Below are 26,202 nucleotides of genomic sequence, written 5' to 3'. Positions count from 1 at the left end.
GGAACAGCCAAGAGAAAATTGATAAGAAACTCATTACTTGATTGTAATACAAAGTCAAACAGGGATGGGTCGATAGAACAAGGCTAAGAGAGGCTTGCACTTTCTAATGAAAAGCGCCAAATGTTAAGAAAGTCCGTCCCGGTCGACGAGATGCGATAGTTGAAGAATTGGAAATTTGTATGGACCTCGTGAAAATCAATGGTAAAAAGTACAATCTGACGACTTTGAGAAGTGAACTGACAATAGCCATCTCGGCTGTTCAAAGATATGAACAGTTTTTCAAGTTACTTCGCTAGGTAATAGAACTGTCACACCTCCATAAAAAAATGGCCAAAAACCGTACATAAAACTCGTTTAATGCGCTTGACATTTGCCGAGAACGTGCACTTGCCAACGAAATTTGAAATGTGTATAATAGTGCAGTTTTCGTATGACTGTGAAATGTTCACGGCACGAACACGGTCGTGACACAGCAAGGGATACGCCAGAAAAATCACATTGCACGAGAATTTACTCTCCATCCAATCAAATATCCGGAACACGGCACAAACACGGTGCGGACACGGTCACGCCAAGATCACGGCACTTTTAGACCAATCATATTGCGCGTGAAAAAAATCAGCCAATTAAAATCCAAGGAAGTATCACGGTCACGGCACGTCACGCTTACGGCACTGAGCTTTTCACAGTCATACGAAAACTGCACTACTAACGAAAATAGACCCAATACGATTTACGAAAGGTAGATTAAGGAAGAGGATACGCAATAACGTAGTAAAACGTGCACTATTCAAAATCAAAGAAGACGAACAAATTGTTAAAAAATTGCATTTTGTATCCGAAATAAAGGTTTTATTTTTGCAAATCTATAGCTTGTAATCATTGCTATGATATTTAAAGTGACCTTAGCAACAAGGAGGAGATGGGTTGAATTTATGCATTAGAGCGTAACTCAAACTACGAAAGATTCCTTCCTGCAGGCGCATAACTCGAGCTCACGCAACTTTTCTTAATGACTTCAAGTTAGACGCACTGTGTGAAGACGTCAAATTTGTGAAAAGCGCGTAACTCGAAGCGCGTAACTTGATGAATACCCGTCCTCGTTGCATGATGGCGTCATTTTACTCCCACTACCAAAATACTCCGCAAAAATTCTTTCTTATTCAAGTTTGTCATTTCTCATGAGAATATTTAGTAAGATAGTTGCTGCTAATCCATAACTGAACAAAAGAAAGTGTGCCGGGGATTATGCAGGTTGTCGTAATGATGCCATAAAGCAAGTGACCTATGAGGAGTTTTGATACCCTGATAATAGGATATCATCAAATACAGCGCAACGTGCAAACGTACGTATGATCACATCTAATGTATTTACATACTTCTTTGTAAGGGCTTTTTTCTTGTCAAACGAGCATTTGTACCCCTTATTTGGTAAAACCAGACAGCTTCACTTCGTTACTTTTCTTTACTTGATTCTGTTTTTGATATTGACAGGTCTTGTACCTGGTCTGCTTTTCGAGAATGTCCCTGTAATAGAGGTTAACCTCATAAAGTACACTAGTTTTATCTTAATGAAGTTATTTTTCCATTCTTATTTTTATTTTTACGTACAATGTTATATTTTTTGCACATGTTTTTACGTTTAATTATTTCAACATTTCATGAGGTGGTCACTTCGCATGGGTCTCGTGTCCCGTTCGTGACTTTCCTTTAAGGGTAACTATTAGTTTTTCTATTCAATACATTATAATATTAGTTTCCCAATAAAGCTGTTGTAAAAAAAAGAATAGTAGTATGGGAATACATTAAATGTCGTCATACTTTTGCGCTTTGCGATGTAAATAGAAACATTATCAATATTAAAATCAATATCAACATTAATCGCGATTTTATTTTGATTATTCTATCACAAGAAATGAGGGTTTTTTTCAATTTAAAATTTAAAAATCAAAGACAAAGAAAAAGGATGATTATGGAAGCCATATGATTGGCTGTATTTTTAACAAGGGTGTGTGATAAAATTAAGCACGCACTCTTAGGAATCGTTCAGTATTTATATAAGCAATTTGAAAGACCTTTTCTGAAGCTTGGATCGGGTGAAAAATCAAGGTCGAAAAATCCCAACTGATTCATTTCTGAATCAGTCATGGATAGGGTAGCGTTAGCGTACTCACCTCTAAGGGTTGTCTCGAGTTCGATTCCTAGTCTCTGCATTAAATGTGAGTAAAGATCGTTAGGCCTTTCCCTTGATTCGAGGGCTTTTCTCTAGGTTCTCTGGTTTTCCTCCGATCCCTCCGTAAAACTTAACAACCTAAGATTTCTAATTCGATTTTTGAGTAAACCGACTTCTGACTTTGATCAGAAGGTTGTTTCAGCATATGAATGAAATTTGAATTAAGTTTTTTCCCCTCAAAAACTACCCCTGTGTTAACCTTAAGCTGTTCTAGCCAAACTGAAGAAGTTGAAACAACGAAACTAGTTTTTAAAAGCTAAAATACACATAGTGCGTATACTAAGACAATAATATTAAGAGAGTGAAAATTCACTTTTGTTTCAAAGTTAACTTTTAGAACTCTCTAGAATAATTGGTAATTACGAGTTCCTTTTCATTTGATCTTTTCTTGACTTCCCGCTTCCCACCCTTCTGAGATAAACAACGAACGATCCCTAAGTCGTTTCTAGCAGTACTATTCAAATGTTTATACGTTTTCCTTTTGCTGCCCTTGTGGGTTGACGAAACAATAGGTTAAAACGCTGTAACAGTCATGTCACCAATTCCCTATCAAATCAATGCAGTTTACATCAGTCGAGGAATCATTAAAACACTCATGAATAATTCATAATCTTATGTTCCATTGGAGCCACCATACACGTCACGTGCATGAACGTGATAAAGTCCTCTTCATTAGTATTCAAGTGATTTTATATAAAGACACATGTGTCTTCATATAAAGACACATGTGATCTTTATATAAAGACCACTCGAATACTATGAGGATGACTTCATCAGGGATGAAGTATGCATCCAAGTTTAGATGAAGACATAGAGCTTCATCAAGGCGATAGTCAACCCTAAAGATCTTTGACTAACGTGCCTGTCTTTGCCTTGGCACGCAATATCCAACGTGTGGGAGCTTCTATTAAATCTGGTTGCGCATGTCCGTGACGTCAAATCTCTATCGAAGTATAAAAATCCATGTTCGTGACGTGTATGGTGGCTCCAGTTGAACCAAAATCTTATAAATTGTTCATGAGTGTTTTAAGCAGTTCAAAAAACTCGTAGATCGTGTTTTATTTAAAACACTCCTACTCGTTTTTTAAACACTACTTAGTAAAGCAAACTTATTATGTTATGTAAATTACACACTTTATTATAGCGAGTGGAAAATGTAGGTCTTGTCGTCCTTCTCGCCAAACAAGCATCCAGGTTAACATGAGATGCGCACTCACCGCCATGGTTGGAGCTCTTGTCGATTGCCGTGGTTCAGGTCAAAAATTACTCCTTGTCTGAGTTTAATCTATAGATAATCTATTTATTGCTGATATTTCCCCCAAGTTAAGTTCATTATTTCATTAATACATGATTTTGTCTTGCCATCAAGCAACTTGCTCAATTATTTGGTAGGTATACCTTGGAACTTATTACATATATGACCTCTTTCCCTCATGATCTACGAGAAAATAGCTCATTTGGCCTTCGGCCTCACGTCCTATTGGCTCGTAGACCATTTATAAGGGCTTAAGAATTTATTATTAAATAGTGCATCATAAAGTAGAAAATACTTACATTTACTGCACAGCCGTAGACCTCGAACCTCATGCAAAGAAATCCATGCCAAGTAAGTGGCCTTACACGAAGAAATCTGGCGTAGATAGCTGGAAAGATATGGTGCTCACGAATCGTGTGCTGGTCGAAGTTTCCGGGAAACACCTAAGGAAATATAATAACATAAACTTTTATATATTTTAGTCAATATCTTGCATCTGATTGGCCGAAATCATTCAGCCAATCCCTGATAACGTAAGAACTTGACTAAATGTGTTTATGTCTCAGGGTTCATTAAACCTAAGGTCACTGCAGATATTCAAATATGTTTTCTCTACTATTAGTGTACTTACCCTAGGGACACTGTCATGGTGGTAGATCAAAGGAGCACTCTACTATTAATGTACTAACCCCAGGGACACTATCACGGTGGTACATCGAAGGAGCACTCTACTATTAATGTACTTACCCCAGGGACACTATCACGGTGGTACATCGAAGGAGCACTCTACCATAAGTGTACTTACCCCAGGGACACTATCATGGTGGTACATCAAAGGAACACTCTACTATTAATGTACTTACCCAAGGGACACTATCACGGTGGTACATCGAAGGAGCACTCTACTATTAGTGTACTTACCCCAGGGACACTATCACGGTGGTACATCGAAGGAGCACTCTACCATAAGTGTACTTACCCCAGGGACACTATCATGGTCGTACATCAAAGGAACACTCTACTATTAATGTACTTACCCCAGGGACACTATCATGGTGGTACATGAAAGGGGCACTCTACTATTAGTGTACCTACCCCAGTGACGCTATCATGGTGGTACATCAAAGGAGCACTCAATATTAATGTACTTACCACACGGACACTATTATGCTTGTATACAGCCCAGTGTTGAGCATTATAACTATATTCAAGGTTGTAACTCTTGACCCAGTGTGCAACATCCTGTCGTCCTTGCGTTGCGATTTTGGTTACTACGGTTGGTTCATTAAATTCAATCTGAGAAATAAGACAAATAATTGATCATTTTTGGTTAATTTTTTCCCAGACGTTTTCCTAATTCACAATATCCTAAAACTTTTTTTTGATTGCTCGATAGGATAAGACATTTTGTGGTACTATTACTTTCTTTGCTTGGTTTCCTTATTTCTAGAAAGTCAGACACCAATCACAATTATAGAAAATTAATGGTATCAATTGATGATGGGTAGATTAACTCAGTGGAGTTTCATTTTGTACGCGTAACTCACTTCTTCCGTTGTTGCAAGATCGACAGTTCTTTTGTGTGTGTGTGTGTATATATAGTTTGAGATATATCAGAGGCAAGAGAGAGACACACTCGCGTTAAATCGTTCAATATCATCTTATAAAATCAATATAAAACAGCAATAAGTAATATTCGCCGAAGGCGTAGTGATCGTCGAGAGAAAAAACGTAAGTTTAGGTGAGTATTCACCGCCATAATTAATCACTCAGCCGAGGCGAATAATTGTTTTATTTCCGTCGTTGACCGTACGATATTCAACCGTTCTTGCGGTGAAATGTACAAATGCTGTATATATAACGCCTAAAGTGTTTTGTCCACAAGAAAGGCACATTAAAAAATGTTAGTTTTTTTAATGAATGCAGTGAAAAAGAGTCATTATAGGATACCTGAATCCATTGCTTTGCATTGGAAACCTTTGCGCACCATGCTCCATAATTTGCTTTTGTTTTGACAAGATTAAGTCGTCCAAAATGAGCTGCGTAAAGCGCTGAATGGATTGATGATGCAGTAAGCTCTGCATTTAGAACGCGACCATCTTCAACACCAAGTGGCATCAGGCAGTTGTTGACTGATAAAGAAAAAGAAAATAAATATTGGAAACATGAAATTAAGCGAGTAACAGCGAAAGTAAAAAAGCCCGACTTTTTTCTCTTTACACAAAAATTAACTTTTATAAATTGGGTTGCTAGACATGTTAGGCATATTACGCCGTCAACCCAGGAGTAGTAAATGCATCTAGATTAGATTTATAGTCTCTGATTCTGTTAGGCCTTCCGTGAAGTTAGGCCTTTCCTTATCGTAGTCTGATATTCTCTGATTTTGAGCTACAGGAGACTCTTAATGAGGTAATGGGCAATACTGGGTTGTACTAGAGGCAGCAAAAGAATATTCAAGGATAGTGACTAGCCTCGTCACCAGGGTACTCTAATCGCTATTCGGCATGACATCCCGCACGTGCCTCTAAGACGAGAAGCCCGGCCCAAATCCTCGCGGATTTTGGTGAATTGAGCGGTTTTACTACAGAAGCAGATCAAGCAGTCTATGGTCAATGAAACAATGAAAAACGACTAAGAAGAGTTTTGTAAAGAAATAAATGCAATTCCTCTATTTGGGAAGATAGCTCTCAGCTTTTTTGCCAGGCTACGTGTCGGCTGTGAAGCGTCCGCCATCTTGGATTAGGAGAGCCGATGAAGTAGCCTGGGGATAAGTCTTAAAATATTCGTAAAATATTATTTCATTTTGCACATATATAGTCAGTGGCCCTTTCTCAGATTCCTGGATCCGTTTCTGTTTGCTATTATTCCCCGTCACTTACAGCACTTACCCATGTAACAACCATACAACTCAAACCGCATGCTGATATGCCCAACCCACGTCAGTGGATGAATACGTATGAACTTGGCATGTATCGCTGGCGAGAAATGGTTGAATTGAAGACTGTTTTTGTCTGCATTTCCACCAAATACCTAAGAGCAATAGGAAACGCATTCATCAGTATTCATGGGACACAAATGAAGCGGGAAGTAATGGTATTCCAGTCACAAAAAACTTTGTGCTGTAAACGTAAATAATAGTAGTAATAAGCAATAAGGGGTTAAAGAAAGTACGAATAATGGTATTGTTCACACTTATATTTGGCGAAGAGATGTCATGGATATTGGGAAGTTTACCAGGAGGTGGTTCTAGAATATTGAAAAGGGGGGGGGGGGGCAATATTGATCACTAAGGCACTAAGAACAAAATGCAGCATCTCCTTCTTAGATAAAACTACCGTTGTCCTCGAAATTTACCAAGGGGGTGGGGTCAGGGTTCAATCTGTGAGTTAGCCGTGCCCTGACTTAGATCAGCCTAGAGGTTGTTTCAGGGTTCAATCTGTGAGTTAGCCATACCCTGACTTTCATCAGCCCAGAGGTTGTTTCAGGGTTCAATCTGTGAGTTAGCCGTGCCCTGACTTAGATCAGCCCAGAGGTTGTTTCAGGGTTCAATCTGTGAGTTAGCCATACCCTGACTTTCATCAGCCCAGAGGTTGTTTCAGCGTTCAATCTGTGAGTTAGCCGTGCCCTGACTTAGATCAGCCCAGAGGTTGTTTCAGGGTTCAATCTGTGAGTTAGCCGTGCCCTGATTTAGATCAGCTCAGAGGTTGTTTCAGGGTTCAATCTGTGAGTTAGCCATGCCCTGACTTAGATCAGACCAGACGTTGTTTCAGGGTTCAATCTGTAAGTTAGCCGTGCCCTGACTTAGATCAGCTCAGAGGTTGTTTCAGGGTTCAATCTGTAAGTTAGCCGTGCCCCTGTCAAGCTTAAGAAGTTCTTTCAGGGTATCAACAAGATATTAACATTAGAACGTACCTCCACATGACCATCCTGGAGTCGATAATAAGTCCAGTGAGAGCCGTCAAAGGAATAAGAGACCTTGTAGCTCTGAACATACTGCAAGGCATCTTGTCTACCTTGTGTCACTATCTTGGTTACAGTCGACGGACGACCAAGATCAACCTATAAGCAACAAATAATGTCCATCGCAATTGAAAATCATTCAAATGTGTAAACTCAAGGAGGTTAGGTGGAGAGGTGGTTAGTATGAGGTGTAGGCACTGAGGGTGGTCACTATCCAATAATGATGTCTGTTTGTCTGTATTATTTGTCTGTCTGTCCGTTTGTCTGCTAATGTGTATTTCATTACCTGTAGCCACTGATTTACATTGGCAACCTTTGCAGCCCATGCTCCTTTCCTTGCTCCTGAAGCCACGCTGTTTAATCGTGAATATTCTGCCTTGTAGTGGTTGCTAGCTATCGAAGAAGCCGAGAAAAACTGACCAGGTACACGACCATCCTCGACACCAAGAGGAACAAAACATGAACCTTCTGGATGGAAATCGAACAAAATGAAATTAGTTTTTTCTATGGATGTTAGGCAAGTAAATGTCTTGAACCTTACTAAAATAAGATGACTCTTAATCAGGTGAAATCATTTTCCATTTCAAATCGCCAGAGAAAAAAGATTTTCTGGTTGAGTTTTATCAACATTAAATAATGTTTTCAAGTGCCGTTAAGAAAGCAAAAAAAAAAAAAAAAAAAAAAAAAAAAAATTAAATACGCATGTTAATGATAAATGATGTGGAATAGATTATAAATTACTTCAATTGTATACTGTCCCGTGGGGAAAAAAAAAAGTAAATTCCCTCGTAATCCTTGTAGTACTCTTTAAAACAGACACTGTGTAGTTGTTTGTGGGACAAGATTTAATTTCACTGTGAAAACTATTGCAACGGTGATTGGTTCGTTATTGACTGAGTCGGAACCATCAGTACCTTTTAATGATATATGAATTATAGGATTCTTAGTGTTTACCTCCCGAACATCCATAAAGCTCCATTCTTATTCCAACAAAAGCATTCCACGTCTTGGGGTGAAGGCGAACAAAACGAGCAAATAAAGGAGGGTAGAATGGATTCCTAATGATGCTGAAATCGTCGTTATTACCGGAAAATACCCGTAAAAAAAAAGAGTTCGAATTCTTAGGAATTGACCTCCTCGGCTTGGGCCAAATGTTTTAATTTCTCATTTCAGACCACGTGTCATTCTCTTGAGAATAAGATTCTTCGTATTATTTGTATCCATAAGTATGTGTCTTCTCATGCACAACCATTAAATAAACAAACTATACTCCAGGGCCCGGTTGTTCGAAGGGTGGATAGCGCTATCCGACGGATAAATCTTATCCAGTGGATAAATGTATTGGATAACAGCATCGATTTATCCACTAGTGAATGTAGCTCCATCTGGATGACGGGACAAAACAATAGGTTCCAATTCTCAGGAGAATGGAATTCTTTTGTTTTGTCCCCCAGGTGGAGCTGCTTTGACGTCACATGCAAGGGGTCTATAGGAGATACGCCCAGGGAATGGTCTGAAATAGAAAACCTCCATGGAAAATATTCATGGATGCCAGAGTATGATAGATTAGGATTCATCAAATTATGCGTGTGTGGTGAGTGTTTCGTTATCCATACCTTGATTTGACTGTTGTCTCTAACATATGTCCAGTGTGATCCATCAATGCTGTGGGAAACCCAATAACTTTTGACGTACTGATTCGCTTTAGGTCTCCCTTGTGTTGCAACTGAAGTCACTTTAAGAGCCCGCACAAAGTCAACTTGTATGTATTCGTTTGGAGTGGACTTCTTTGGCAGCCAGGCTGCTGGTCCGTTAAGTCTGCCTTTGTCTGCTTTCCAACTATTACTATGTATTGTTGATGCCGACATGGCAGCGTTGGGAATCCTATTATCTTCTAGTCCCAAGGGAAGATGACAGCCAGGCACTGAGACAGAAAAGACAGAGAGTTAGAGTTTAAAAATATTATCAATGGCCGAGCATAGGTATTTACAGTAGGGCTTTCTAAATGTCATTTTTGAATTATTCTTGAGAAAAATTTAATCCGTACAACTAAGGCCAAATTGCACTGCCGGCAGGTCCGAAGTCTAAACGACGCCTCAGCTTCTGCGGATGTCTTGGGGTATGCATTAAGAGCAGTGTTTGTATTTTGGAGTTTATCATAAAATTTCAGTCCGAGGACGAGGGTTAGAACCCACCCATTGCATTCAGACTCTTTTATATTAATCTTCCCTACATGGTCTTGTCGCCAAAAATTACATCGTCTTGACCAACTAGGTTTTAGGCCCCGTCCACACGTATCCGGAAATATTTGTATCCGCAATTTTTTTTTTTTTTATTTTTTTTTTTTTTTTTTTTTTTTTTTTTTTTTTTTTTTTTTTTTGCGGATGCGAAAATGTTCGCGTCCACACTCAGCCGTCCACATCCGGAAATTTCTTGATCCGCCCTGATGCACGCTAGTGCCTAGTCCCTTTGACGGATAGCTTTTCTTATTGAGCATGCGAAAAATTGTATTTACGTCAGCGTATTCTAAAATTTGGGGATACGACCGTCCACACGTACCCGTATTCGGAGCGTATTCGAAAATTTCCACTCTGGAGACTTTCCGGACAGGGATACAAAGACTTCCGGACAAGCGTGGACGCAACCCGAGTCCGCAAAAAAAAAAAAAAAAAAAAAAAAAAAAAAAAAAAAATTGCGGATCAAACCAACGCGTTTAAATGACATTCCATAGGCACGTGCCCTTGATTGAAAACTTTGTGTTTTCCGACAATGTCATAGAAACGCTATGATTAATGTCCACCAAATAATAAATAATAATAAATAATGATAAATAATGATAAATAATAAATAATATTGAATAATAATTGATAATGAATAATAATAAATAATCGATAATGAATAAATAATAATGAATAATAATGAATAATAATAAATAATAAATAATAATAAATAATAGACCTCTTAACCTTGGGCGTGATGTTTTTACATTTATGGCCACGTGTCATTCTCTTGAGAATAATATTCTTTGTTTTAGTTGTATCCATATTCATGTGTCTTCCATGCTCAACCGTTAAACAAAGAAATGATACTCTAGGGAATAACAGGTGGTCTGAAATAAGAAAATTAAACATTACGTCCGAGGTAAATAGATCTATTCGCTCGTGTTATTGGGAAGAGTATGATATGACATTGATTTATTACAAAAGCAATAGAAAAGAGACATTTGACCTACTTGAATTACATCCATAGACCTCTACCCGCATTACAATGTGTCCTTTCCATGTACGAGGCTTGAATTCAATAAAACGAGCTTCGATACGAGGGTTTAACACATGAGACACGATAGTATTTTGGTCGGCATTACCAGAGAATATCTAAAATGGTGAAAGATGAAAAATGAAAAAAAAAAGAAAGAAAAAAAAAAGCATCTCCTGTCGGTAAAAGATCCTGAAAAACTGTCCCAACATTTGACCCAACATTTGACCCAACATTTTGACCCAACATTTTGACCCAACATTTTGACCTTTGCTTATGAGTAGAAAATCTGGTTTAAAATTGATCTATGACCATGAAATTTTGTAAAGTTTTTTTTTAAAAGTTTTGGTTTCTAGCTGTAAACGTTCGTCAGGAATGGTTAATAAAAGTAATAGTAACAATACGCCACCATGCACACGACGTTAGAATTCTTTGCGCAACTTATTCAGCAGTTTATAAATTTCGAGATATCTCAGCATTTGCCTTGTACCTTTTTTGGGAGACTTCAAGGGGGGTTTTTAAGAATTTTTTTGTCATTTAAAGATTTCACCTGCCCCTTCCTCTGCTATACATTATGAACGCAGCCTTAGTTACTGAATCAAGACCACGAGGATTTTGCTTCCATAAGAAAAATACCTTATCAACACTATTCTGCTTGTAAGTCACCCAATGAGTACCATCAAGACTGTAGCGTAAATAGTAACTGGTAACCCATTGACCGACATTAAACCTTCCTTGAGTGGCAACTTTGGTCACACTGGTCTCCTTGCCCAGGTCAATGCGCAGGTATTGGTTAGGGTTGTTATGTCTGGAAATCCAGCCGTGCGAATTGAGGTTTAGGCGCCCACGATCTGCCTTTGTTGCTGCACTATTTATGGACGATGCGGTCATGGCACTGTCTGGGATTCTTCCATCTTCTATCCCGACAGGTATTGCACAGCTATGAACTAATAGGCAACAATTAACTTGTTTTAGTATTTTTACACAAGTGAATATAATAAATCCAGCGCGCTTATTTACGACTAGGACAAGTGACCCTAGGTAGAGTGGAACACAAGAACACTAGAATACTATTTTTAAACCCAAGAAGTAAGATTACCTTTTCTGCATCCGTACAACTCCACGCGTAACGCTGGTCGGTTCTGTGCTGAAGTGACGTGGAATTTGATGAAACGAGCCTTGATTGATGGCGTTAGGTTATGACTAACGATGGTGTTACGATCTGTGTTGGCAGAAAATATCTACAGAAAACAAGAGATTATCATTACTAATTGAACCACACCATCGAACAACACACATGTCAATATGATGACTTTTCTTATACAGAAATGTTATTCATGCCCTATAATTGGTCAATTTGTGGTCTATAACTGACAGGACGGACCTCGTACTCGGTTAATAAGAGCTACTAAGAAATAATGTGAATCGTCCTTCAAAGTAATCTCAATTTAAGGAGAAGCAAGTGAGTTAATGGACCATATTACTTTTGGCTTACTTTTTTCCGTTTACATATACCTAGCAATGGGGTTTCATCCCTTTAGAAGAAGAAAATTTACGGTATCATTTGAGAAATTATATAAAATGCATGCAATTGAAACACGACACTTATTCCAAAAGTGCTTGAAAATTCAAACATTACGTCCAATTTGAGTACAATGACCCATAATTTATTGTCATTCTCTATAGAATCCAGAGGCGGATCCAACCAAAATTATAAGGGGGGCTTGTCCGAATTTTGACGAATGACACTATAGAACTTGGAAAAAATACTTTCTATTTCACTTCATGAAATTTAACCAGCTTCCTGAATTGCGGATACAGCTCCCCTTTGCACCCCCCTGGATCCGCCCCTGGTGGTCGTCAATCAAGGCGTTTCCATGACATTCCATGGGCACATATTTTGGTATTTTCCGACATTGCCATAGAAACAATGTAATTCGATTGACGTCCACCTAAAGCCTATTTTGCCTAAAGGATGCCCTTAGCAATGTTGTTGCTACTCACTTTTTTGTAACTGTTTGCTTTGTATTCCACCCAGTGAACATTATCAACACTATAACTTAGTGAATAGAGTTTCGTCCACTGGTCTGCATCTTGTCTTCCTTGGGTGGCAACCCTTGTTACTTCAGCCAAATCCCCTAAATCGATCTTTATTTGAAAAATCACAGATAGATGAAACGTTATTTTAAAAAAATATATATATATATAGAAAACTGACCTCCCTCTTAACCCGTTCCCTCTTTTCTCTCTGAATCCATGATTCTAATGATTCAAGTGTATTCTTGTACGTTAGGATGCATTTGATTCGATATTTCGTATCCATTACGTTTATAATCATATTATATTGCAAAGTTTTTCGGCCATATTGGCCATCTTCAGTTCTAATAATTATTGATGCCAAAATTACTGCCTTGACTACAGACTCATTGGATGGGTTTTGCTTCGTTTAACAGCAAAGCATTCATAAAGGTCAACTGTAATTTAAAGAATTTGCAACTTGAATAATTTAGATCAATGAAAGCTCAAGGTGCAACTTTTTATGGTATCTATGAATAGCTGACTAATAAATGAGACTACATTGAGTCCGTGGTCATCAAGAACAGCGGTAAACCGTCATTATTAAGTGAGAAAGAGGACACGTGTACCTGAAGCCATTGCTTGTTATCGTTCTTGGTAGCCACCCACGCTCCGTAGCCTGATGCACCTATTGACACAGTATTCAATCGACTGCGAGAAGCACGAGTACCAACAGCCGCTTCTGAAGAAGCTGTGATAGCACTATCAGGGATACGGCCATCTTCCATCCCGAGAGGAAGAGAACAGCGATGCTCTGCAAAAATTAATTGAACATAATAATTATCGTTAGAGCAAATGGAAAAGATACGATACTGACTTACAGCACGTACACTATACAACATACCATTACATTGAAAGGGCTTCCTGTAGGAATGGTTATCGTATGAGTGGAAAACGTACGGCACTGACTTAAGTAACACCGTACGACATTCTAAGACATTGAAATGGCTTCCCATCAGAATGTTTATCGTATGAGTGGGAAATGTACGGTACTGACTTGCAGCACATACACGGTTCGACATGAAGTAGCATTTAAATGGCTTCCCATAAGAATGGTTTTTGTATGAGTGAGAAACGTACGGTACTGACTTGCAGCATGTACACCGTAAGACATGCCGTAACACTGTAATGACTTCCCATATGGCTATTTTATGAGTGAAAAACGTACAGTACTGACATGCCTAACATATGACGGCAAAATATGATCCGAGTAACTTACAGCCCGCCACATGTACACTTGATTTCCAATTACAAAACAAATGTCTTTATGTCCTTACTTTCTTCTACAGAATTGCCAATTTGACGTTTCGCTGATTTTGATTGGTCTGATTGAACATTTGACTCTTGACCATCATCCTCTGGGACTTTTTCCTTTAAGTCTTCTGATTCAATTGCATTCTCCGATTGATCATCGATTGCCTCATTTGAGTCCGCCGACTGATCGTCAGATGAATCGGTAAGGATGCTCGTTGATTCCATTTCTTGAAAGTTTTCTTCTATATCTTGAATTTCAGGGGAAGCCTTAAATACAGTGATAAAAATTCAATAAAATTTTCTTTACCAAGACTTAAAAAGTGTATATTTAAGAGTATCCCTAACCATATTTAAGAGTATCCCTGACCATATTTAAGAGTATCCCTGACCATATTTATAAGAGTATCCTTTTTTTCAAATAACCGTATTTAAGAGTATCCTTTTATTCAAATAACCGTATTGAAGAGTATCCTTTTATTCAAATAACCGCATTGAAGAGTATCCTTTTATTCAAATGACCTTATTTAAGAGTATCCTTTTTTCAAATGAACGTAATTAAGAGTATCCGTGACCATATTTAAGATTATCCTTAATGACATTAAGAGAGATTATTTACAATATTTGTATCAGTACTCACAGAGCTGATCGCCGCGTCTACTCTATAAAGCAACAATAAGCCCATGCACCATAGCAACAGCTTCGCCATCATTACAGAGTCTGCAATCAATAAAAATAATGTGTTAATAAAATGGGTATGTATCATTATCTTGGGTATACTTTTCTATGGACAGTACTCCCCCCCCCCCCCCCCCCCCCCTCCTCCCCCCACTAGCTTTTCACATAGGAAAAATTCAAATGTTCTCCTACATATAATATATGTATGTTATTTACATGACAGTTTAAAATTAACTACTCTATCACGCTGTTTACGAAGAAATGACTTTTTTCTGTCTTGATGTTATCTCCAATTCACTCCCCCCTCGGCCATGCATTCCTTCCATCTTAAATTAAACATTTTGTGAGCCGTATCAAAGCTCAACTCCTACCGAATTCCCCCCCTCCCCCTCTCTGCCATCTCCCCCCCCCTCCCCTCCCTCCCCCCCACCCCCCCCCCCCCCACCCCCCGCCCCTCCCTCCTCTTCAAGACGAAGCGCTGTAGTTGGTCCACCTAGGAAACTATTTCGTTTTAGATTGACAGCTTGACCAAAATAGACCGTTTTAGCTTCAGGGTATTTTTCTCATTTCAGACTACGTGTCATAAACTTAAAAACAAGCTTGTTTGTTTGAATTGTATCCATATTCATGTGTCTTCTGATGCGCAACCGTTAAACAAAGATTTAAAGATGTAGGAAATTAAATAGCACGTTATCTGAAATGGGAACACGTGCCATTCCTAAAGTGGTACATTGCTAACGTTAGCTAACGACCCATTGCTCTTATTCCCTCATAGCGCTTTTAAAAACGGTAAGCGTAAAATGCAGTTATTAAGTTTCTGTTTGAATTTACTTTGCCTAAAAATAAGTGTTTTTTACGCGTCCTTGGTTTTATGAGTCATTAAAAAACAAAAAAATAAAAAGAGCTGTCATCCGTAGACAAAAGGGGTCAGCTAAAGGAATAAATGTTCATCTAGCAAACACGTAGCTGAAATATTATTTTTCTTTAGTTTTATCCCCTTGCACATTCTTATTATGTTTAAAAAAACGTATTATCCCCTTGCACATTCTTATTATGTAAAAAAACGACGTATCGTGGTCCTATGCATGTCGGCTTTCATCTTATGGGTTTTTTTCGGTTTTATCTGAAGCAATGAAAAGACAACATCATTTGTCTCTTTAAGTCATGCATTATAAGTCAACTAGAACAAATGGACTACAGCATGTGATACCTCATATTTGTCTTATTTTAAAAGCATGGAAATCAAGTGCTAAATTCCATGTGTATTCGATTCAGTTTTAAGCTGATTGCAGCTCATCGCTTGTTTTAATTGTCTTCAATAAGAGGGGACTGGTTTTGTTGTGTGATTGATTGACTACCACATGTGGCGTTTGTGAAGGAATGTACATTCAGCAGCAAAAGATAACTGATTACGAGAATTATACTTTGCTAGAGTTTTTGTTCAAACTATTCTTTAAACTGTACTTTTTAATCAAAAAAAAACAACAAACAAACAAACAAACAAACTAGGCTAGCGATAAGAACTAAGCAAAGTACAATTAAAAAAATAGAAAGAACAACAGCTATTAGATTTCTTCAGCAGTTGCATTACAATTTAAAAATGGCAAGAAATAAAGATATAGAATTTCTCTTCGATGGAAAAGTCGATTTCGAAGATTTCACTCCAAATTCCTGCGAAATAAATTGATTTTTTTTTCTATTCGCATAAACTATGATCAACAGGTATTTTAGCAATATTAATTAAATCTGTGTTCAAGCATTTTATACGTGAATAAATATATTGGACTTCCCTAAATCTTTACTAATTTGTTTTAGTAATGAGTGAAAAATCCTACGATCAAACTGATCCCTTTGGGTGAAAGAATACTTTGATATATTCTGAGATATGGGTGCGGTCTAGTTAAATGCATTTAAAGGCCATTGTATTATCAAAACACCTCGCAAAAATATATTGTAATTGAAATAAACTGCTGCTATGATACCTAGATATTTTATCTTCTGAATTCCAAGATGAAGAAAATAAATTCAAAACATGTAGAAGAAAACTAGACATTATTAAATCGAATCGTTCAAGAACCGAGGCCAGAATATACAAGCATCAATTATGTTTGCCATTTTATAAATTCTTCTCACATTTCGTGATTTTCAAATTAGAGTTGCGCCAAACAACATTGATAATAGCTGCAATGAAGGTAATGAAGGAAAATAAAGTTACAGTACAAGTGATATTTAAGACTTCATTCTTTACCTGTTGTCTGGAGAGGAGCTTGAGATGCTTCGGTGTTTTGCAGAAGTGTTTTTTAAACCAGAATCAATGGTCTTTAACAATCATGAAATCATGCGGAAATGGTTATTTTTTTCATAAATTTCTCGCACGGATAACCAGGATGGTAAATGGAGGGAGGGGGGAGTGGGCATCACGTTTTACGCATTGATATTTCTAAGCTTCATGCGCAGGTCACAGGCGCAATTAAGAATCAAGTTTTAACTTTTTAGGAAATAAAATCATTCAGAAATCAGATAAATTCAAAAAAGGTTTTATGCGTTACAGCAAACTGGAATCCAGATCTGCAGGCAAAAGACATTTCAATGAAGCCAAAATTTTATGAAAACTTTGTTCCTCCAGTTTTCCCATATTCACAGAGAATGGTTTGCAATGTCTGTCATGCACTTAGCTCGCAAACCAAAGAAATCTTGGAAGCTTTTGTATCTTTGCTTCTAACAGATCTTACTCTCACGTATGAATTGTCCTTTTAGAAAAAAAATATATAAGGAAAAAAAGTTAAGAAAAAAATATTTCAAAAGGTGGGATTTGAACATTAGTTCACCAAAAGAAATTACAAAAAAAAAAAAAAAAAAAAGGAAAAAAAAAAGAAAAAAAAATCGATTCCACTTTGCCATACCCCCGAGACATCCGCAGAGCTGAGGCGGCGTATGGACTTCGGACCTGACGGAGATTAAATCCTTCTGCCCTTGGGTGCACGAATTACGCAAGAAAATGTTCTAGCCGAAGCATCAGGGGAGAGACCAGCCGGCCCCCAGACCATATCGGCTAATCCCTTGCATCTCTGCAACGCACGGAATCGGTTGAAAGTATAATGTTAAAAAGTCTAGTCTATCCGGTGCATTGTTTTCACGGCTATTGTTATGCTGATCTACCTGGAACCGTAGTCCAGTGGAAAAAACTTGGGCTTCCGAGATACTGAGTCAAGCCGTGTGAGGAGGGTAAGTATTTGGATGGGTGACCTAAACACTATACCTACTCTAACAAGCTTTTGTTCCTAAATTTTCTTAATCTATCAAGAAAAAATGAAAAAGAGTTTGAAGCGTCACCATAAAGATAGAATACTTTAGATCAATTGGAATTCGTTAGAAATCTGTGACTGGATCGCTTAGACAAACACGTCGATTTTAAGCAAAACTAGAAGCAAAGGAAAATAGCTTAGAGTTTCTCTACAAAAAGTATAATTCAATTTCTTTTAATTGAGAAATTTTCTAAACTTAAAAACTTCATTTGCGTTAATCAAAACACTTTCGATTGTGGATGTGTTTTCAGTGAATGTGAAAAAGTTGCTCCCTCATGCATGGTCTCGTGATGATTCACACCCAGTGAAAGGACCTTTGAAGCTCAAACTCCTAACCTATATTTGTTCGTGAAAATTACTTTTTAACTATTTTGTCTAAATTTATTTTTGTTTTGCGTTCATCAAAACATATAACTTTTTGATTTTGGAAAAAAATGTTTTTAGGATATATTTTAAAATGTCACTCCCTCACGATTAGTTCACATCCAGTGAAAGGACCTTTGAAGCTTTTTATCATTTCTTGAATCATACTCGTACATTGAGTCTCTATGTATTTTATTAATAATGTTTTTTTATTGATGACCAAAATAATTAACTTTTAGAATTTGAACAAGGTCCTTTCAATGAATGTGAAAAGTCGCTTCTTTATACATGGTCTAAAGATTAGTTCACATCCAGTGAAAGGACCTTTCAAGCTTTTTATCACTTCTGGCACCATATTCGTCCATTTTATTTCCTTTTAACTATTTTATTTATTCATTCATCCATCCATCCATCCATCCATCCATCCATCCATCCATCCATCCATCCATCCATTCATTCATTCATTCATTCATTCATTCATTCATTCATTCATTCATTCATTCATACATTCATTCATTCATTTATTTATTTATTTTCTGCGTTGAACACTGAAAATATACAACTTTTCGAAAGTTTGAAGTTTTAAGATAATTCTTTTTGTTCTCTATTTAGATTCAAAAAAACTTGATGAACGAACAAATATCATTTCACTTTACTCGAACTTTTTACTAGCAAAAAAGACTGATTCCTTTAATCGAGAAAAGGTAAAAAGGCCAGTCTACAGGTGTAATTCTCTCAATTTAGAATAAAAATCTGCTTTCTAAGTTGAATGAGAACAATTATAGAAATAGGGTTGGGCTCCCTGTGGTATATTCAACACTGCCGAACCACTTGGCAGTCCATACATTTAAATAGACTTAATAAACACACACAACTACATAAATATATATATATTTCTAAAGACACATAATATTCACTACTCACGATTTCTTTTTTCTCTTGCATAGCATTGGTGTGGAAATAACGCACAGAATATCCATCCCTGGAATAAAGAATTTCCTTTAACCGTTACGGTATCTGTGTAGCTGTACGACCACTCTCCTTCTGTTTTAGCATGTTATCTGGCACGACCACAAGCCCGACGGGTCTTATAGCGTCTTTTATTATTTCCTTTTTGATAAAGAGGAAAAGAAATGCCAAGATAAGCGGAAATAAATTCACAGATTCTCACTGTGTACCCTTTACCGTTTCCTTCTCTAAAAAGCCACATTTGAGCTTAATCTATAGCAATAACTATGTCAAAGTAATTTTTCTGGTAATGTTAGATTTTCCAACTCAATTTTAAGTCAAAATACTAAAGCAAAATTTGTTCTCGATCCGACATTCCACCTGAAAAAAGTCCAGTGCAAGGAGTAAATCCAGATTGGGATTTTCCACAATTTTGGATTTTAGCACTTAAAATACCAAATTCTAAAAGAGCAAGTGAAATAGGTATCAATGGTGTCATTTGTTTGGTTTTTGTCAAAGAAAAGGATATATTTTACGAGCATCAAAAGTACCAACACAAAGCCACCTCACGCCTTTCCTCACCCTCACACCTTCCCTACCCCTCTCGGGACTAATTACTACGATTATACTTTTGGCGGTAAAAACCTCTAGTTGACTATGCAGATTGAAAGATTATGCACTGCTATTTAAAATAAAAGTACACGAGATGGATAGGAAGAACCTATAGAATGATATAATTCCGGGGTACTCCATGAGAGAGCAACACTGATTTTTCTCGACTCTACTGCATCGAACAGCTTGTCGAAGGGGATAGAAAGTGAGGTTAAGCATTGGATTGGTCTGTACCTTGAGTTTTTCAAAGTCATACATGACCTACCCTTTATGATTTGTTCATATTCAAGTGGTAAGAACTGGAAAAAAATCCCTTTCAAATGGTTTTGAAAGTGGAGCCGAATCAAGATACCACGGAAGACTACATTCCGGGCGGAGAGGGTACCTCAAAAATGCAGTAAATGTATGTAAATTGGCCTGTGAGGTGGCTGTGAAATGCACTCTACGCCCGTGATGTAGTCGTTTCCTCAAAACACATTATTTAATCACAAGCTAAATCCTGTTATTTATCCTTTCATTTGGTTGTATCATGAAGTAATCGTCATGAACCTAGGCTGATGAGGAATACAATACAATAGTTTTATACTATAACTTTATTTTTTTACAACCTTTTACAGTTTTCCAACTACGGCCCTTCAAAAAAGTATATATAAATAAATATGAAATGATATATAGAATAAATTCTAGAATACTGGTTGGAAACAAATATAACTGGAATTAACAAATTATAAATAAACATTTACAGAGAACAAATACCATAGTTTGATCCGCGTTATTGCATGGATTGGGATGGATTTTTTAAAATAAATGGAATTGTCGGCTATTTAGTGTTTTGGAATCCTTGACCTACAGTCAATGTCGGATGGCGCTTATAACCGGAAGGGGCTGTGATTTGTGTTAGCAGACAAGTGAGGTTATAACCAGGAGTGCTTATAACTGGAAGGATATTTGTGTTAGTAGACTAGTGGGCTAATAACTAGAGGTGATTAATAACAGTTATAAACAAAGAATCTTAAAACATAGAGTCTGAATTCGAAAGGCATTACAACCAAGTTAAAATATGTCTTCTACATCATACATTAAAATTCTAGAATCAACAATTACCGGTGAATTAAATGACAATTTGCCCGTTGCCGGGCAACAGTAATTTTGATCACGAGGCTCCTTCTTAGCCAATGAGAAATGAGAGATAATAAACTTTGACAAACTGAGCATAAAAAGTAAGCATAGATTCAAAAAACAGCATTTAGCCCGTTTTCTAAAAATACGATTTCAGTTTATTTGTCGGTGTACAAACGGAAGTCAATAACATATAACTCAAACTGGATTTTACCTTGTACGTTTGGCTGTAAATCATTAAAATAGAAAGAAATCACAAAACGATTAAAAGAGAAATATATTATCCTTATTTTGCTCTTTTTCCTTCTTTTGCTTCATTCGTCTTTCGTACCGCATTTTGGCCTCCTTCTCTATCGGCGTAAGGTATTCAAAGCGGCACTCGTCAGGTCTGTAATTCTCGCGGCATTGTTTTTCATCACCTGAAGTTTTGACATTTTTTCTCTCGATCGTCGAGTGTGGAGATGTAGGTGATGTCTGTAAAGTGTACCTCATTTCTTTGGGGTTAATCTTCGAGCTACGTAACTTTCGATTAACCGTTGGAGATCTAGATGTACTCTGGAGCCCATCGCTTTTATAATTCATTTTATACCAACCTAATGAAGAAAAAAAAACATCGTTATCATTATCATAATTTTATAACACGTAGCAAATCATCAGAAATGCGCATAAAAAATAAAAAAAGAAAAAAAAAAAAGAAAAAGAAAAAGAAAAAGAAAAAAAAAAAAAAAAGAAAAGAAAAGAAAAGAAAAAAACATGCTAACCGGAAAAGTATTTAAAAAATTACCTTCTTTCTTTTTTGCAATGTTGGCGTATCCAGAGCTTTGAGGTCGTTGACTTCGGGGGAAAATATCATCTACGAGCTGCTGATCACCTCGGGACGGAGGAAGATTCGAAGGCCTTGGAGAAAGTACGATAGTTTCTTCTTCGTTCGATCCAAAAGAAGAGTTGTCAGTAACGAGTTTTTGAAGGTGACAGTTGCTTTTAACCTTATTTTTCTGCATGTTGTCTTATTTATGTTTCAAAATTGTCCTTCCCGGTTGCCACAGCGATACTCAAAGCTAATGATCAGAAAACCATTTCATTCCCCTTTATTTGTTATAGGGGCGGGGCTTTGAGACATGTCTATAACGAAACTTACAATCTGATTGGTTGCATTGGAATTTCTTTTAAAACATGATTGGCTGCTCTAAAATAAGCATGTATTAACGCATTAGAATCTTAATTTCAGGTAATACTTCATCCTAGATTATTTGTTAGACCTCATTAAGAAACGCACGCTTTTTCTTTGATAATTGGAAAAATAACTTAATGTTTTTTATCGTCATTAAGGCAAGTAGTTTGGTAATTAACTAACTGAACTCTTATTGGTTACTTTTGCCACTCCCTTTTATAGAAATATCTTAGGTGGTTTTAATCATTCAAAATTTTGAATGATTAAAACCACCTAAGATATTTCTAAAAGTCAACAAAAGGAAACTGACGCTCACGCCCCCTCCTAAATCACGGTCAAACACGCAATTTTGAACATTTTTTTGTACATTTTGTTGGATATATTCATCTCTTCTAACAATATAAAAAAGGTAGCAACGGAAAACGATAGAATAACATCTCCTTTCAATGTTTTTAGTTTTCTGGATCTCGTAGATTATTTTTTACCCCGGTCAATTTGGAATTTTTGATCATCGGTGAGGTCAATGTTTGTATGGCTTTCCTCGTATTTCAGCACACGTACGTGCACAAAAACCCCTATAAATAGCTCCAAAATCAACCAATCAAAAAGGTAGCAGCTGAATTGATTAGTATATGGAAAAACCCGCATTTTGATGTAAAACAGACCCACATTCGTAAGGATTTTACGCGGTCAAAATGAATTCGAATGTTATACTTCTTGCCTCTCTCGTACTGATTCTCTTCGCTGCCCCTGCTGTCGAAGCACTTGGAGAGCAATCTTCCGAAGGAGGTTCGAAAGGAGCAGAATTTCCTCATTTTTTCCACGAAATCAATAAGTAAGTAGCGTTGGAATTGATTTCTGGAAATGCGCGGGAATACTATAGTTTTAATTATATGTTTCCTAATTTTACAATTTCAGCTTTCTGATTTATACATTGTCGAAAAAAATACAACGCGATGGTGGAGAAAGCTATGAGTCGGCATTGAAGACTATTGTTGAAAAGGTTCTGGACGAATCGGGTCTTAAAGGGATCACCGTCAACAACAGAATTATCAGTGCGATCAAAACTCAAATTTACAATTTACAAGCAAAAGTTAAAGCAGCACGGTTAAAAGGCGGTGGCAGGTTGGCAAAGAAAATTTTAGACTCGTGGAAAAATGGAAAGACCTATCGGTTCAAAATATATTACAACGAGTTAGATGTTGGAAAACTTAAAGAGGAAAATAGAGAATTAAGGAAAACAAAAAGAAAACTTGAAGAATCATTAGTCCAAGAAAAGGTTAAAAAACTACACGAAGAAAAACTCACGGACGCCTTAAAAAGAACAGAAAAACAAAGGAACTATTATAAGAAGCAATTCAGAGCAATAGCGCTAAAAGTTGCCAGAAAACAAAACAAAGTGAGAGGTCCAGAAAATAATAAAACTTTTAATGAATACTCCCCACAGCAAAGGACAAGAATAAGATCTAGTTTGAAAGAACAATGCAAGACAACACTATCCTTTCTTGGCCTTTATAATTTTATGGCTACGAAAGTTGAAGTTTTTAATCCTGATACCGGAATGTTTGAGACTTTTGAGCTAGCTAACGAACAAGATATAGATTTTACTAACGCCCCAACAAAAGAATTGACTAGTGATGACATCAATGAACTGAATACCTGGTTATATATCAAAGACAAATTCAATCTTTCCAATGAAGCATGGAATGAACTTGCTCAAAAATCCAAGGAAATTCCATGTCAATATAAAATGGTAAAGAGGATGCAAGCATTAAATGGTCAATGGGAAGTGAGGCCAACCCCTGGTGATGCTGAAGGTATTCAGATTGAATTTGCTAAGAGTTTAGAAGAGCAAATACAAAGGCTACAGAAACAGGGAGAACTGCTGGAAGGAAATACCATACAGGTCAAAATCAGTGGTGATGGGACTAATGTTGGAAGGACTTTAAAAATGAAAACATTACTTATACGATTTTAAACGAAAAAGATATTGCTATGGGAGAGAAAGGTAATTATATACTAGCAGTCATAAAAATACAAGAAGATTATGATAACTTAAGAATATCCCTTTCTGATCTTACGAATGAAATGTCTAAATTAAAAGAAATTACTGTCAATAATATAACATATAACATAGAATATTTTCTGGGTGGGGATTGGAAATTTTTAGCTTTAGTTTGTGGGTTGGGAAAGGCAAACCAAGATCATGCATATGCATATGGTGCAAGTGCCCAAGAATGGAAAGGCATGATACTACTAAAACATGGTCAATTAGTGATTCAAAGCAAGGAGCAAGATCCCTTGATGAAATATCTAATCATGCCAAGTCTAAAAAATTTAATTGTAAAGCTGTTCCTCTCTTCCCTTTTATTCCTATTGATCATGTAATTATTGATAACTTACATTTATTCTAAGAATATCAGATAATTTAATTGAGCTACTGATTAGAGAACTCAGAAGGCAGGATGCAGTTGACAAGCTAAAAAAATTTCCAAATGGATTTCAAAGGGATAAGTACAAGCACATGACAGGCTATGAAACCTTTCTAAACAACATTGGAATATCATTTTCATGGAAAATCAACAAAGATACTAAAAAATTAGAATATAGAGATCTAACTGGCCCTGAAAAACTTATTTTATTTCAGCATATTAACTTTTCTACACTTCTTCCATTTTATGACAAATGTAATGATCTTGAAAAACTCTGGATTGATTTCATAGAAATCATAGGGGACCTCAAACTTACATTTTCATCTGAGGAAAGCATTATCAATTTGAAATGCAAAATCAGAAATTTCTTCTCCTTATTTCTCTCTTTGTATCAGGCAAAAGATGTGACACCCTATATGCATGCGCTGTATGCCCATGTTCCTGAGTTCCTATCACTGTACGAGAATCTCGCATATTTTACACAACAAGGGATGGAAAAATTTAATGACACTGCTTCAAAAAATTATTTTAGATCTACCAATCATAGAGGTATTTCTGCTCTGAAACAACTCTTTTTAAAGAAAAACAGAATTCACTTCCTTGAAGCAGAAGGCTGTGAGAGAGTTAAAGCCACATATCAATGTAAAAACTGCTCAAAAAGCTGCCATAATATTAAGACTTGCACTGAGAAATGTGCAAACTGTGGCTTTCAAACTTGTTGTGCACATCTTGAGAGAGTAAATAATGTATGGACAAAAAAATGCCTAATTGCACAATAAAATTTTTAATAGGTTATTCACTGGGTATAGGGTATTCACTGTGATGATCAACATTCTAACACAACAGTTAATGTGCTAGATATTTAAACATACCTTGTATCAAAAATGATGTTCTGAATCTTCATTAATATAAATCAAAACATCAATGTAGAGCTATATTGCAATCAAAACAACAGTAAAAAATATTGCTTCTTCAGACTATTATATTGCCTCTAAAAAAATATGTATATATTAAGCATAATCTAATACCAAAATTATTAATTATTGGCAAAGAAATGTATTTTTACTTATTCCATTGTTGTTAATTCTTATCTATAATTATGTAATTATGTTTCATCAAATATTTTTTCTCAAGTCATTTCTAGTATTATGAACTAAATGTACTGTAATTGTAACGATTTCCATCACCACGAACAAATGTAAATACAATAAAATTTCTTTCTTCAATCTCAGACTTCACATATTGATCTCCAATTAACTTATATTCTACTATAGGATTAGATTTTGAAAGCCAGTAGCGAACTGTTCCTTTAATTACAAAGGCAAAGTCTCCATTACCATTAAAAATGCGCTCATCCCACTTTTTACCAAGGAAATTGTCAATGGGTCTGTTGGATGGTAGCCCGTAAATAGTCTTTTGTCTTTCTTTAATACCTCTTACTACTGTGGCAAGTCCTCCTTCAAACACATCTGGCTCAACCCTAAGCTCTATGCGTACAGCTGGATCATCCCTTCGACCAGAAAACAATTTTCTCTTGATTTCCC

At 36.7% G+C, this 26,202-nt stretch overlaps 2 protein-coding genes across 2 annotated transcripts; one reads left to right on the top strand and one right to left on the bottom strand.

The window, feature by feature from the left end:
- Positions 1-830: 830 nt before the first annotated feature.
- On the bottom strand, positions 831-17,021 carry LOC116301397 (uncharacterized). Its single transcript, XM_089039963.1, has 17 exons — positions 16,957-17,021; positions 14,671-14,750; positions 14,057-14,300; positions 13,349-13,533; positions 12,708-12,851; positions 11,803-11,944; positions 11,340-11,650; positions 10,681-10,822; positions 9,066-9,372; positions 8,403-8,545; positions 7,735-7,916; positions 7,401-7,547; positions 6,377-6,518; positions 5,439-5,620; positions 4,641-4,784; positions 3,788-3,931; positions 831-2,779 (listed from the first exon to the last, which is right to left on the bottom strand). Exons 2-17 carry the CDS (start codon positions 14,740-14,742, stop codon positions 2,747-2,749), a joined length of 2,664 nt encoding a protein of 887 aa, XP_088896089.1. The 5' UTR covers positions 14,743-14,750; positions 16,957-17,021; the 3' UTR covers positions 831-2,746.
- A 5,501-nt stretch (positions 17,022-22,522) lies between these two features.
- Positions 22,523-25,884, top strand: LOC148905715 (uncharacterized). Its single transcript, XM_089039969.1, has 2 exons — positions 22,523-23,061; positions 23,145-25,884. The coding sequence occupies exons 1-2, from the start codon at positions 22,922-22,924 to the stop codon at positions 24,202-24,204; spliced, it is 1,200 nt and encodes a 399-aa protein (XP_088896095.1). The 5' UTR covers positions 22,523-22,921; the 3' UTR covers positions 24,205-25,884.
- The last annotated feature ends 318 nt before the right edge of the window (positions 25,885-26,202 follow it).

The sequence above is a fragment of the Actinia tenebrosa genome, unplaced genomic scaffold (assembly GCF_029948245.1).
Source record: "Actinia tenebrosa isolate PJP-AT-01 unplaced genomic scaffold, QUT_ActTen_1.0 PGA_scaffold7__59_contigs__length_16204524, whole genome shotgun sequence".
Taxonomy (NCBI): domain Eukaryota; kingdom Metazoa; phylum Cnidaria; class Anthozoa; order Actiniaria; family Actiniidae; genus Actinia; species Actinia tenebrosa.
Note: the sequence above shows the minus strand (reverse complement) of the source record. Positions and strands in the feature narration are given on the sequence as shown.